This window comes from Montipora capricornis, chromosome 6 (genome assembly GCF_036669925.1).
Source record: "Montipora capricornis isolate CH-2021 chromosome 6, ASM3666992v2, whole genome shotgun sequence".
Taxonomy (NCBI): domain Eukaryota; kingdom Metazoa; phylum Cnidaria; class Anthozoa; order Scleractinia; family Acroporidae; genus Montipora; species Montipora capricornis.
The window spans coordinates 35,303,238-35,318,791 of record NC_090888.1 but is presented as its reverse complement, the minus strand read 5'-3'; the positions used below and the strand labels follow the sequence as shown (position 1 = coordinate 35,318,791).

General features: G+C 39.3%; 1 protein-coding gene across 1 annotated transcript in view; it reads right to left on the bottom strand.

The window, feature by feature from the left end:
- Nucleotides 1-305: 305 nt before the first annotated feature.
- The window catches only part of LOC138052016 (uncharacterized), a 29,058-nt gene continuing 13,809 nt past the window's right edge, over nt 306-15,554 (bottom strand). Inside the window, exons 5-9 of the mRNA XM_068898367.1 lie at nt 15,069-15,189; nt 14,093-14,219; nt 12,861-13,184; nt 8,364-8,584; nt 306-1,193 (exon numbers count right to left, since the gene is read on the bottom strand). Of these exons, the coding sequence (XP_068754468.1) occupies nt 1,096-1,193; nt 8,364-8,584; nt 12,861-13,184; nt 14,093-14,219; nt 15,069-15,189 (891 nt within the window). The 3' untranslated portion in view covers nt 306-1,095. The remainder of the gene's footprint in view (nt 1,194-8,363; nt 8,585-12,860; nt 13,185-14,092; nt 14,220-15,068; nt 15,190-15,554) is intronic.

Here is a 15,554-nt window from a genome sequence, read left to right as displayed (position 1 = left end):
AATCGCACTCGAGATATTGTGCTCTTTGTAAAGCACATCAAGCTCGAGATCAGATTCATGGTACCTCGAAGAAAAAGAACAAAATCTAATCCCCATTTTCTCAGTTTGTATCTGATAACCATACCCTTTCAAGTCAGTCCTGTGTGGAATTAAAATACATATCGAGTCAAAGGAAAGGAGATGTTGCGTGAAGGAATTATTCAGCGCAATTGCACGGCCATGAACGTCGTGGTCCCATTTAAGCATCTTTCAAATGCTTCAGTTGCAAGACCTTTCCGCATAGGAAATCAATACAAGACTGCAAATCACATAACGACTGTCCTATATTTTCCAGCAACTACAAACCCTCCTACATCAATCCTCTGATAGCCTTAAAAAGACTAAAAACAATTTGTGAGAAGGGTACAACATTACAAGCATTGACAGCTGACAATACGTTCGCGCACACAGATGACAATCTTCGACAACTAAAAGCATTCATATCACTGTAAAAAGCAAAAGGCTCCCTAGGTTTTACCACGAATTGCCCGTCATTGGATTTTCTATCTTCTAAAACGCGAGTACATTTTGTGTACACACCAAAAACCCTGTAAAAGTCCCATCCTGGCAAGAAAGCCGTCTTATTGGTGCTGCATTTATCACACATGAACTTTCTTTCAAGAGAAAAAAAAATGTTTTGTAAATACAGGCATATCGAGGTACGAGTCAAACTGGCTCATAGTAAGCGATCAAATTCGGATTTTAAGGATACTGGTAGAGGCACATGTATTTAACAAGATTGAAAAATAAGTGGTTAAGGCCGAACTTTCTGGGAGATCGCTTTAGAGAAGAATATGACAGTATTTCCACGCTAACGCAACGATACCGACAGGTAACATAGCTTGGAAAGCCACTATTTGACAAGTTTTAAACACATTTGAAATCTCTTTCCTATTTCTCTTGTGCGTTCAGCCGAATTTTACGTGTCAACAGCATCATATATTATGGAAATGGAGTCTTAAAAGGTACAATAACGCCACAAATGGCATTTCTTTTTGATATTATGTATACAAATACCACCGAAGGGTTAAAAATGTCCTGCTATCAGTTTCTTGGTCAGTCATCAAATGAGATTTTAGTTCCCTTGTACTCTTGAATGCTTCCTGTCCTTGCCCCCCCTCTGCCAGGTGTCCCTCCTCTTCCGCTACCACGACCTAAAGACAACCAAAAATATTAACAGTGAAAATGGCAGGCAAGGCGAGCAGCTATGAACGGTTCAACTTTCTCGTGTGTTATGTAGAAAAATAAGCGCATTTTTCTCATGAATGTATGTTTTCCGACGGAATGTATCTGCACTTGAAAGAAACTTTTCACGAGGAATTGTTGAACTCAAATTTATCTTGCATTAGGGGTACACTTTCACAAACCGGACTAATTAAGGTGGCCAATCACAGTTTTCGTGCGCGGTCTTGCTAACACGATATGGTTTCAATTTAGCAACCATTTTATTTGCTCGATGCTCCCGCTATCTGTACCGTTTTTCCTCATAATTCAACAGTGTTTTGATAGTTTTAGTCTTTTACAAGAAATGTATGTTAGATTTTTCATGCAGGGCATGCGGAGTAAGTTAAAATTTTTAATTGCGATTGAATGCAGAATACCTTTCTCGGAAATACGCCTATTTCTCGAGAACCACTCGTTAGAATTTAACGAAATTTGGCACGAAAATACTTTAAGAAACTAGAAGTTACTTATAGCAAGCGAAGTGAGTTATAAAAATAAAGGTAACAATAACAAAGATGATGACTGATGTTTATAATAAAAATTTATTCCTGGACATTTTGTTGCGCAATGAGTGAAAGTAATGCCTCAATATGAAAAATGAAAAATGAAGAAAGCTAGTGATAGCAAGGGAAGGAAAGAGTGTAAACATAATAGGTAATCAACAACAGAATGCAAATATAATAACTTGTTTTATCCACATATTGTCCTAGTCATGTAATAACAATGTAACAAAGAAAACGTGGTATCAATGTTCTCGAAATAGAGTTCTTCGAAACACAATGTGAACAAATTTATCTCTGAATAAAGCAAAAAAAAAAAAAGGGTTCTGTGAAAAGTTTGGATTAATGTTGACGTTTAGAAGTACGTGAAATGGTAAGAAATGTGTTTATGATAAGTCTACGTCTGTCTGACCACCAGGTATTACACGACATCGCATCTTCAACAATTTTTTTCGATTTCGCTCGGATTTCCTCGCTTTTTCACTCGTACAGAGGTTTTGCACGGCAGCCATGTTGCATGGCAGGAACAATGAAAATGTTTTGCATTACAAAGAACATTTGTTCCCATAGAAAAAAGAATCTATTGTTCCTGCCATGCAAAAAACTTCTATTTCGTACTTCGAAACTTTTGGAGTTTAACGAATTTTTAAATAAAACAATTATTCCAATCGCGCTTATTGGAAATGAAACTGGTTATAGCCTACTCGGCGCTACGCGCCTCGTTGGCTATTTACCATCTGACATCCAACGCGCGTTCAAGGAATAATTGTTAATTATTATTCAACACATTGTGACAATTTCCAAATATGGTCCTGCGTAACGTATATCCTGCGATATGCGTAATTTTGTGTGTCGCGGAGAAAAAGGAAAGGTTTTTCCAACGTTTTTTTCCAATAAACGTAAAAATTGTGCTTTGTCATCAATGTGTTGAATAATAAAACAATTTAGCCGCTCAATCTTGCTGAACTTCGCCTGATTTTAGCCAATTCGGCCTACGGCCTCATCGGCTAAGTATAAGGCGTTATTCCGCGTGATTTTGCAGGATAATTGTTAAATGTTCGTCTGCTAAGCTGTCGTGTAAGTTACAAACCAGTAGCGTCTCTTTAAGGTCCGTATTGTTGTAGCCTTGTGTAAAGTAGAGTTGTAAGATGATTAGTCAAGGAGTCTGTTAGTGTGGGACTCTGCTGCATGTGTAACCTACAGCACTAACAACTACCAACGGATCGTACTGAAGGCTGGTTTACTAACTTAGCACAGACACCAATAAACCGATGCTTACAACTTCCTGCACCCCACAAACGACTATAGACGGATCGAAACGCACCAATCACTGTTTATAAGTCTTCACAGCCAATTACATCTAGGCTCAACTCACAGTCGACCTATAACATCACGAATTGTTGGTTTTCACTCACGTGATCAACAGCCATGTTTTTCAATGAAAACAAAAGAAAACATTTGCATAATAATAGAATTAAATTCCCGGAGGATTTGGTCGGGGCTCCAACATGGCCGCCGTTTCTTTGATTAGGGGCTCCAACATGGTGGCCGTGACGTCATGTGAAAACCAAGAATAAGTTGAGCAATGACACCAACGACCGGAGTTCTTATAGTATCTACTGACATCACACAAATCACTTGACTTCCTCTAAGGTTGTCGAAACGTCAGTCAATGTCATCTCAACAGTCCTTCTCAAGGTTAAACTCACCCGGACCATCGTACTTTACTTAATTATGATATGACACCTGGGTTCAAACCATTCACGATTATACCGGACTAAAATGGCGGAGGACAAAAGAACCATTGTTATTCCGATTAGGTCTTGCTAATTAGGTATTGTTATGTTCGCTTTGTTCTGTTGTTCTATGGACATTAATTATTTCGGATCCGGTACATGAAAGACCAGCCTGCATAAGGAAGAGTAACACAAACTAAGGCTTGTTGGGTTCCCCTTTTTAATTAAACCAAATTCGCTTCTTCCAATAAAAATCTCTGGCCCCATGTTTGCAACCACGAAAATATTGCCGACTGTTTAGACAGATTTTTTATCGCTTGGATAAACGATTAATCAAGGTAGATTAAAAATTTAAGTGTTAAGTGTAAATTTAATTTAAGTGCCTTTCTTAGAGATTTTTGCCGCTGATTTAGAACGATAATCGAAAATGTTACACCCAAACAAATCAAATTCAACATGCAGTTTATTCGACAATCGTGACATTGGAATACTGTCTGTCAACGGATATGATGACGATCAGATGCTACTCTATTTCGATAATTAGGGATGGAGCTTAAAAAGCTCCAATTCAAAGACCCAAAGTTATGACGCTCCTGTTTAATGTCTTCATCAGGGATGACCTGAAGATGTTAAGAGTCTTTTTCAAAGATCACCCATTTGCCGGGAAAAAAGTGCAGTAAGGGTCCTTTATTTGCAAATAGTTTTCAGGTTTACTAATTTAGGCTTTTATGTGCCAAGCCTCCCATGCGATAACGGCCTTGATGACAACGCCTCACGGTGTGACCAGTGTTGACTGTGATGGACACTTATTTTCTTACTAATTTGCCCTTTGGGCAACCAGTTTTGTTTTTTAGTTGCCCGTGGTTTTTTTTCGGTTTCCCACATTCTAAAGACCTGCTATCCATTAAAACTCAAAGGAGGCTGGTAAAAATGTCAATTTTGTGCAAAATGTGATCGACAGACCCATGCGACTCATGCTCTATGTCAATAATGTTTTAGCAATAATGTTATTCTTGGATTTCACATGACGTCACGGCCGCCATGTTGCTGTCCCCAAACAATGAAATGGCGGCCACGTTGGTGTTCCGATCCAATCCTCCGGGAATTGAAAGCTATTATTATAGTAACGTCTTCTTTTGTTTTCGTTGAAAAAAATGGCTGTTGATCACGTGAGTGAAAACCCAAGAATAGCAGCCTTCGCAGTCTTGTTTTGACAAGCATATCTTTAAGCAATTTTCCTTTTCTATAAGAGATCAAGGGAGGTTGCCTGAATATCTGTCTGAGATTTGGTTGGTTTTCATTAAATGCCATTTGTCAAATATGTTCTTTAAGCCTCTCAAAGCTGGTTGAAATTGCGTAACAAAAGGTAGAATTTACTCGTGCGGTTGCTCGATATCAAAGTATCGTAGCGTATTTGGCCGTACGAAAAGTGGGTTCCATAGTAACAAACATTCTTTTCGCGCAGGCAAAAATAGCGGCTACGAACAAGTTCCTCCTTCCAATGTGTTTTGAGGTTTGTACCAATATATTTTTAAAACAAAAATAAATAACGGCAGAGAGATGTAACGTTGTTTATTTTTTTTATTGTGTTTGCGGCGACTACGTCATATTACAAGTCACTTTCTTCGATGCAAATCAAATCGTTCCGCAAAATATTAGTCGACTAAAAATTCTGATTGCCCGATCGGAAAAGTCTTAGAGTTGTTTTACGACCTTTTACTTGCCCACGGATATATTTTGCTTGGCCCGGGGAATCGGGCAAGCGTTAGTGTCGAACACTGCAAGTGAGTTCAGTGACTGACTGACGATGATGATAACTCTAGATGATATCATCTAGAGTTATCATCTAGAGTTAACTCTAGATGATACTCTCTCTCTCTCTCTTCTCCTCCCTTGTCGTCGAGAGAGAGACCCTGGTTGAACCTGGTCACGTGACCACGCGATAGCAGCAATATCGCATGGAGGGTGGGTTGTCGAAGCAGTTTTGTAAGCAGATGCTGTCCAGGGAACGGACGGGACATGCATGCTGAAAAATTGGCCAAGGTTATTTTAGTTGCTATTCGTACGAGATCCGTACACCGACCTATCTTTGCTATCCATACGAGAGTCTTCTTAGAATGATTATGAACGACATAGCCAAGCAGTTATTGAAAGCTAACCGTTGTAAAATGGGTGCTTAGACTTAAATACTGTTTATCAGCGCTATTTGAAATGGGTGCTTAGACTTAAATGCGAAAAATACAAGGCAGGTCAGGTGGCCAGTGACATCGAACGAAGGAGATATTTCGTGAAATCACCGGTAAACAATCATCAATGCCGTTGTTTGATAGCTGAACTGTGTATAAAAAAATAAAGACGAGGTAAGACTTTCCGAACGTTATTGAATCTGTAGTAATCATTCAAAGAAGACTCCCCTATCAATAACAAATATAGATCGGTGTACGGGTGCCGTACCAATAGCCACTATTATTTTAAATGCCTTCAAACCGCGTTTTGTTCCTCTGGCTATCACAACAACGTTTTAAACGTGAAACAGGCTATTTACCTGGAGTGTTTGTTCCTAAAGAAAGATTTAGTGGCGATCTTGCCGACAGGTTATGGGAAATCTCTGGTATATCAAGTTCTTCCTCGTTTGTTGAAAGAGAGAGACTAATTCTCTCTCGTTTGGTATAGTCGTGTCACTTCTAAATGCGCTCATGCGAGACCAGATCGTAAATCTTCGGGCTAATGGTGTGGAAACTGCTGATTTAGGAATTAAGGAACTGGTGGACGATTCATGTTATACAGTAATTAAACCATCGTGGGATGGTGTGCATCAAAGGATTATCGAAGCAGGCAACGAAATTGTCTTTTGCCACCCGAACCATTTCGTTCGTGCAACGACTGTGTCGGGGTAAAAATAGTCATTGTGGATGAAGCACATTGCCTCCTTGGGTGGTGAGAAGACGTCTTATATAACATTTATCAGCCTCTGATATAATTGCACGCTTAATTTAACATATTAGTGTTGTCTGAACAGCGAAGTTAATTTTAACAGATTGTTTGATATCCCTCAAACCCCTATGAATGTTGATGAAGACGAAACTGCTTTATTATCTGTCTTCATTTTGATGCTTATGTCTTTAAGAAATTAGGTTTCTTTGTGTATGAGGCCCACCAAATATCAAAGGTTAGAATACTATAAATGTTGCTCGGAATAGTCATTCAGTGTATGGCTGTTTTAAGAAAACGTAACTTTGTTTTATGTACATTTTGAATTGTCCCAGTGACAGCACCAAAACAGGTTTCATTTGATCGTTTTACCACTATCAGCAACTCTTAGAGATTTTACTCTGGCTAATGCCAGAAGAGATTTCTCCTTAAATGGGGACACACCACAACACTATATTCTCTCCATAATAAACTGAGCTATATTTTTATTTGCAATACATACTGACGAAGAGCAGCTTCATGATCACACTGTTTTCATTAAGCAACATAAAAAGAAGGTAGAAGTGCCACATTGCATCAGCCCAATTTAATTTATTACAAAATTACAAATTTCCACGTTCCTTGTTCGATGTTGTTCGCGGCACCAGTATGCTCAATTGTTAGTTAATTTTCCAAATGTCACGATACCGTAAACACGAAATTTACTCGGCATTTCGAATTCTCATATTCAATGTAAGGACGGTAAACCTGAAAATGAAACTTACGATACTAGTAAGGGTCAGGATTTGATGAAGACGATGAAAAGTCCAACTCTCGCCGGCTTGATGTCGTATCTTCGCTGTTAGAACTTTCGATGGCCCGTGGGGCGGATGGTGACACTTCAATGCATCTTTCAAACGTTTCCCTTTTTTTTTCCAAATTCGACTTGACTAATTCTTATCATTTCCTGGAAACTCTTTATATTTGTAAGCCTTCGAACACATGGCCTGCACACCAAGTGTGAATATCTCCTCGAGGGAGCGACTTGCCGTATCTCCTCGGCAACGGTGAGAAGAGCAAGAATTTTTTAATTGTTGCATGATCTTTATCGCAAATAACGCTACACAGACTACAGCTGCTTGATAGTGAAGAAAAACCACCATGAAGAAACTTTTTTGGCGTAGCCATAATTACTTTGTTCAATGGCAGTGACGTTTTCTTTTATCTTACTTCCCTCACTCAGTAAATTTGTCATGATGAAAGTCTCGGGACTTTGCCAGCCTTCCCTGCTGACCGATTTTCTTACCACCCAGATTTTGGCTGGTCACGTGACCAGGTTCAACCAGGGTCTCTCTCTCGACGACAAGTGAGGAGAAGAGAGAGAGAGCCTGGGTTAGAGGTTGAATTATTGCACGCAATAGCGTGGCTAGCTTGGCAAGCAGGCTCTCACATTTTAGGGCAAATTGGGTAGAGAGTCAGAAGGGAGATATTTGTCAGCGTGTGTCGGTTAAAGGTAAGAATTATGTCTAGATTTTAATGGTCTGGCATGACGACTTATTACGACAAACATCTATAACTTTAACGTTCAACGTTGAAATGAATAGACGGCTCAGCTGAATATAAACCCGACAGAAGGCATTCCGACCAAAATAGCATCAAACTATGTTTGATTGTCAACATGGTTGCACTGACGGTAAACCTGAACTTATGACAAGGATGATTAAGCCGACGTAAACGTGTGGATTTTGTAAATACAATTTTTCAGCTTTTGTGTAAACAAAAGAAACCTCATTAAAATGCTAATTTAAATTAAAGTACTCAAGCCAATGTACACGCAAGTAGAAAAACAGGTACTATACTGAAGCTTACGGCAACAAGTACGAAATTACACGGAATTGAACTGATGAAATTCGCAAATCGCGCGCAGGTTCTAGGAAATACCAAACTCACTAACCTCTTCCTCCTCCTCTGCCACGGCCTCTGAAATCTCTTCCGCCTCCGCTTCCACTACCTCTACCTCCCCTCCACCCACCTTGGCTACCTCCACGGTGGGGAGTTGATCCCCGCGGTAAAGCGAAGTCCAGTCGTATGGAACGACCATCCAGGTTTGTCCCTTGCATAGAAGACATAGCGGATTGGGCAGCATCAACACTGGAAAACTCAACATATCCAAAACTAAAAAAAAAAAGACACCATTAAGATTGCAGCACAGGCTTGGGGGTTATATTTGATTCTAATTATATTTTAGAAGTCCCTGATAACAATACCGAGGTTGAATGGTTGCATTCTAAACAAAACCTCATGTCACCTTATTTAAAGCTTTTACAAAGTAGATAAAAAAAATTAATTACTCAAAAGTGGTGCCTTTTAAATCAACCCTATTTGCGAAAGTTCCTGAGCCCAGATGTTCAAACCATGGACTACGCTATCCGCCGGGAAAGTCACAGAGAAACCAATTGCGCTATCCAGTGGACATTGACTTATCTGTTCCCGGTTGTTCAAAAGGTGGATAGCGCTATCCACTGGATAAATCATTATCCACTGGATAACTCAATTGGTTTTGCTAGTGTTTATCTGCTGGATAGTGATTCATCCGGTGGATAGCGTTATCCACCTTTTGAACAACGGAATAAATCACTATCCAGCGGATAAACACTAGCAAAACCAATTGAGTTATCCAGTAGATAGTGATTTATTCAGTGTATAGCGCTATCCACCCTACGAAAGACTAGGGCCTGGGTGTTTAGGTGTTTTTTTTTCACGAACCGAAGAAGCTATTTTATCCTACTGCTTTGTGCTTTAAGTGCCCTAGGCTCGATTACCAGTCGCTGTTTCGGGAAATGAGCCAGCGCTCACTCCCGAAATCACGGCTGGATGCGTGAGGTGAGCCATTGTTAATCTCCGCAAATCAGGAACTCGCCTGCACAAATCGGTCCGGCATAAATTACATTTTTTGGTTGCGACGGTGCTCTCTGACCCGGCCTGTTCGAGCTTTACAATGCTTTCAAATTAGGAAACATCCACGATTTCGACAACAGGAAGTGTTCGAGAAGCTGGAAAATGGGGATTGTATCGTTTTATACCACCTGAGTTCGGAAACTTCAATTAATTTTCCAGTTGGCGCCGATGTCAAAATACGGCTTTCAAATCCATTGCTATTGCAATTTTTTTTCAGACGTAGCTAATGTAAGAGCAAGTAAAATTCCTCAAGATAGATTGGAATTACTTCTGAGTTTATTGGCGGTAAAACGAGGGGGCCGATGAGGTCGACTTAGAGCTGAAGCGGCCCGAAGATTTTGTTGATGATTCGCCGGTTGAATTCAAACTCACATTGATCATTTAACCATAAATTCAAGCTCGTATCATCTGGAAACTTAGCACAGACGGTTTACGCATTGTTATGTAATTTCTGTTTTGTTAAAATCAATGTTTTGGGATGTCTAATGGTACCTCCGCGCAACTATTAACTTCGCATAAATTATATACGAATTTACGTCACAGACACAATCTATCGTCACGCGTCCAGCCGTCTCTTCTCGGAGAGGATACCCGAACTCGAGTGAGCGACGGAAATCGAGCCTATAAGCGCCCCTGTGATAAAAAAATTCACTTTCTTTTTTCCTTCAGATATTGAAAGTGTGTGCTGCATTTTAATTCTGCGGCGTACACACGCATTTCGTTCTTAAACTAGTGAGCCTTTGACGTCATTTTCTACTCGATCCAGCTCTCACAGGAACTTAAAGTTCGTAATTGCGCACCATTAAATAGGAAAATGGGCCCTTTGCATGAAATTGTCACATGGTATAACATCTGCCCTACTGGATGGCAAGCGACGCACTGGGACATCCAAAACAAAGAAAAGTCCCGCTTGGCTGGTTAAAATGGCTTTGTGTTGGAGGCTGTTGCATTCTTTTGCCATCCAGCTGCATGGCGGATTTTGTACCATGTGACAATATCATGCAAAGAGCCAATTCCAGTTAAAATAATCAGGTGTCTTTTTGAAATCAAGGCTTACAACTTGGGTCGCTTAGCTTAGTTAACATAGTTTGAAATCCAAAGAAAAATAACAATTGATTTTTTGATCACAGGGGCACTTTAACTAAAATGCCATGGTCAGAGTTATTTGTTAACTGTGATTAAAATGTAGGAAATGAAGGGCCGTCTTTGTTCCAATAACTTTAACTCCAATAACAGTAGCTACAGTTGTAACTTCACCAATGAAGTGTCACAAGTTGTATGCGCCCATCGAAAGAGAGAATTGGATGTTTTAGAGTAAAACTTAGCTTTGCCCCTTGAATTTCATGCTAGGTTGCTGTCAATTCGTGGCATTAACATGTACGTGGGGTGATAAGTCGCCAGTGAAGGAACACGCAGGCACCTTCTACAGTTCTACAGTTTGAAACTCCTTACGAAAGTGAGCTACGACGGTTACGTGTGCATACATTCCATCAGTAAATGTGTTATAGCCGCGAGCCATTAATAAGTTACACAAATACAGTTAACTCTCTCTCATAGCGACCACGTCTCGTACGGGACTATTTCCTATGAGCAACAACTTTGTAAACAATGTTTTTTTTCTCAGTTAAAGTGTTACTATATGACCAAAAAATCACTTTCTATTTCCCTTTGGATTTAAAAACTATGTTAACTAAATACTAACTGACCCAAGTTTTAAGCCTTGACTGATTAAAGACACCTGTTTATTTTAACTGGAATTTTCCTATTTGATGGTCCGCCATTAGTAATTTTAAAATATTGAGAGAGCAGGATCGAGGAGAAAATGATGTCAGACTCAATAGTTTAAGAATACAATGCATGTGTATGTAGGTGAATGAATATGCAGCACGGGCGTTACGAACTTTCAGAGTTTTAAACTCGTCTTTTCCATATATATTGAGTTCCGTTTACACGCCTAAATTTTAAGCAAGTGAGTCAATGATGTCACTTTTCCCAAGACCCTCTGAGGTCGAATCTGTCAGTTTGGAACGTGAGTAATGGCGACCCGTGAAATCCTGAACTTACACTCAAAGTAAACAGCCTTTGGATAAAAATAAAAGCTCAAAATCTTGCAAGTCGAGTGTTACGCAATCTGAAGAAAAAAAGGAAGTGATTTTATGATCACAGTAGCACTTTAAAATCTTGTTTCAAGAGCTCTTTCACAGGCGATTATCAATCAAATTTCTCAAGGGACTGCAACCACTTTTACGCCAGAAATTTGACACATGCTTTTGTTTTCTGTTTCCTGCCAGCGACCACCCAACATAACCAGGTATGATTGTTAGTAAATCATTATGCAGAAGTGTCAAGTTTAGTTTTCCTGGACAGGCAGTCAATGCAAATACGGTATCTAGAGATCAAGCACAATTGTTATACCTCCCAACTCAAATACGTTTTCTAATTGGAGAAGAACGTGTCACGTGTCATTGGTCAAAATTTCATGACGCCCTAGGGCAACAACAACTTGAACTTTCGACTCACACGTGATCAGGTCGTGCACCTTTGAAACGGCGGCAAATCTGTACGCCAGCCGACGTCAAGCAAATAATTTTTATCTGTGTATTGTTCTATTTTGAGTTGGAAGGTATAACAAAACACTTAATGACTGGCCCCTCGGGAAACAGTGAGTTTTGTTTCCCCTCGACCGTCTCGGGGAAACAAAACTCACTGTTTCCCTTGGGGCCAGTCATTAAGTGCTTATTATTCAACCCATGTTTGATGCTGTTTTCCTAGGCTTCATTTGGTTTAAATTTCAGGTGATTTTAATTGGCACAGGACACATTGACATGTACACTCCACTATACTTTGCTCGAAACTTGCTTCATGTGACAAAAGGAAATAAACTAGTTGATATTTGCCTAATTTTAGCTGATAAGGTAGCATCTTCATGTAATTAATTAAACAGTCCACTATTACGCTTATTTTGTTGATTTTTCCTGTAAGCGACCGCTTACGAGAGAGTTAACTGTATTAATGATAATAACAACCACTGTAACCTTCATTTGATTGGCCAAAAAAGACTCTTATAGTGGTGCATGTGCCATGCAGTAAAACACAGCTAAAACAATATTCTATACCCCTAAGACAAGAAAATTGGTACTTATTTCTTATTACACGTGTATCGGGAGGCAGGGCATTGTTAATTAACTTGATCCTGGATTAAACTGGCTTGATGAACACTAATAACACCTGAAGATGCTTGATTAGATAACTACACACGATGGGATCCGAGAGAAAAACATTCCTAGTCTTGTGGTCTCTTTGTTATTTTGTTCTTGGGGCGCCTGTACAACTCAACAGAGACCGTATTCTTTCATGCATTATTGTGAACTTGTGACACACTATCTTACGTTCCCAAAAACAGTTGTTTTAAAGCCCTATTTAACTCTTGGAACAAGTTGCTACTTTGGGGAACAATTAAGGAACATCCCTTGGTTAAGAGAGCTCAACTCACCCTCTTGAGTTCCCTGTGTCTCGGTCAGTTACAACTCTTGCATCGAGACAGTCAGGAAAGGCTCCACTCAAGGAATCCTTGTCTGTGTCATAAGATAAGCCTATGCAGATCAGGGTGCTGCTAGGGGTACTCGGACCACGGCCCCTGCCGCTGCTAGGGGTACTCATACCACGCCCACGCCCACCCCCTCTTTGTCCTCGGCCTGACTCTCGACCACGACGCCTGCCTTCATCTATCCTCACTTCAAAGCCATCAATTTCTGATCCAGTAAGTTCCAATGCTTTTTTAACCTCGTCTTGACTTCCAAAATCTACATAACCAAACCTATACCACACACAATTTAAACCAAGACAAAGTGATTAAAAATAATGCAGTTCCAAGTGTAAAAGCCAACTACAGTATGTCACTGAGGGTAAAGTTGGTTGATGTCATGCCAGAAATGCAAATAATAAAAAGAGCTGGATGCTGACTGAATGCCAAGCATGTCGCCATAATAAGAGATAGATAAAGTTTCAGTTTTGGATAATCAACTACAGTAATTCCTACAAATTGCTTTTAATTTTGCAAAAAAAGGGAGCACACATATTTCTGGTGTAAAAACTAAAAATAGTGGACTGCCAATAAAGCAATTTGATAGTTATTTAACAACTATTCACTGAAGTGGAGGTGGGTTGTTATGGATATTTACTGAGCTGCATGTGGTCATCATACATGTAAAGATCACCAGAGTTTGAGTGTGACTGAAGTAGTGATTTTAGCGGCGAGATGTGAGGCAAGCTAGAAATTACTTTCCAGCCTTTCTTTTTCCTTTATTTTGGTACGACTGACAACCGCGGAAGCTGAGAAATCGCTCGAACTGCATTTCATCAGACAAATAACCGCACAGAAAGCAAGCAAGGCACCAGGAGCCGGTTGCCTGATGCATGGTTAGTACTAACTGTTGGTTAAAAGGTATCAAAACCAATTGGTTTCCATGGTACTTAACGCTAGTTAGCACAAACCATGCTTCGAGCAACTTGGGCCAGGATAATAACGTATGGCTCTTTCAAGGAGAACGTTTGTGTGTAATCATCTTTTCGAGTCTGTTATTGGGATTCCATTACAACTCCTTATAAATTTTACATGCACGAGCTTGGGCCACCTGTGCTAACACTAACAGATCCACTCCACCAACACCTCCACATACTGACAACAAAACGTTGTACCCAACCAGAACACTTAGTTACTCTTACTGGCGTGATGATCCATCTGAACTATAGATAATTCTAACATTCAATGGAGATAAGCCACTGTCTTCAAAAAAGTCCCCAAGGGTTTGCTCTGTTGTACTGTGTGATAAGTTGCCCACAAAAACTGGAACTGAAAGGTATAGGAAACAAAATATATAATACTTGTTTTTTGCACCAACAACAGGGAATTATTATTATTATTATTACTTTATCAACATAGTATCAGTATACAGTATACTCAAATCAATAATATTGATGAAGGATCTTTCATCTGATCTTTCTTTTTCAAATGATCTGATGTGAATTGAGGGTTTTCACTGTCACACCAAATGACCATCATCAAAACCATACAACAAATAAAGTCAAGAATCAAAGAGATAAAAAAAGATGAATATTCGAACAGTCTCGCAAAGGTTCAGGTCTTTGTGATGTTTTGTGCAGGAGATATTCGAAGAAATGTTTTACTCAAATTTATAAGGCGTTGTGTGGAGACGCCATGTTTGTGTCCCTCTCAGGGGCACAAATATGGCAGACAGAAGCTAACTAAAACATATGTCATCGAGTTTGCTATAAAAAGCCAGTAGTCATCTTCTGAGGGCTCATAAACATCTATATGAGTACTTATTCCGATAAAAGGACTGTTCAGATTGCAAAATCTCAGCGGATAAGTCACTGTTTTAAACTACGTGATAGCATTCTCGACCGCAATTTTAACTTGTGTCACGCAAAAGCTTGGAAATTCAACCTTGGTTTATCACAAGATGAAAAACTCTATTGAACTGAAAATTTGTGAAAAGACAAGTCTTCAGCTGTGATTGGTAATTCCTTATTTTTTAGTTTTGATAATGTCACGTGAAAACCAAGAATAGGGACTTGCCCTTCCGAAATTATTTTAATAATTAATTTTCATTCTGTCATTGAAATTATGTTATCAGCCGAGGATTTCATATGATGGTCATGAATAACATATGTTCCTTACTATTTTCATTAAATTCATTGTCTTGTCTCGTTTTTTTGGTTTCTTGGTGACCTTCACTGTCTTCAAACTCTTTCCTTTTCTGTTTCTTGCCCTTTTCTTGACTGCCATTAAATGAAATTTCCTTAAAGAAATGGTAAACAAAACGGTAAGTCACTCCTAGTTTTCTCAGAGAATTGTGGAGGGCTTGTTTTCAAAAGAAGACAGAACATGACCCACAGAGGTGGATAGATCATTGATATTATGTTTCATTGTAACAAACTGATACACTTCTCATCTCCAGGAAAAGACAATAGCAATAAAGTGACAACCATTAACTTAAGCTAAAATACAGTGTCCAAAGCTGGGATGTACAATGTTTAAGTTAAAAAATAACATTTAATGATAGTTGCCATAAGCCATGCTTTTCTTTTAGGATGGTAATTACAACCAACAACCAATTAAACAATGACTTGTGTGTGAACCAATCTTAATTTGTGTGAAAAATAG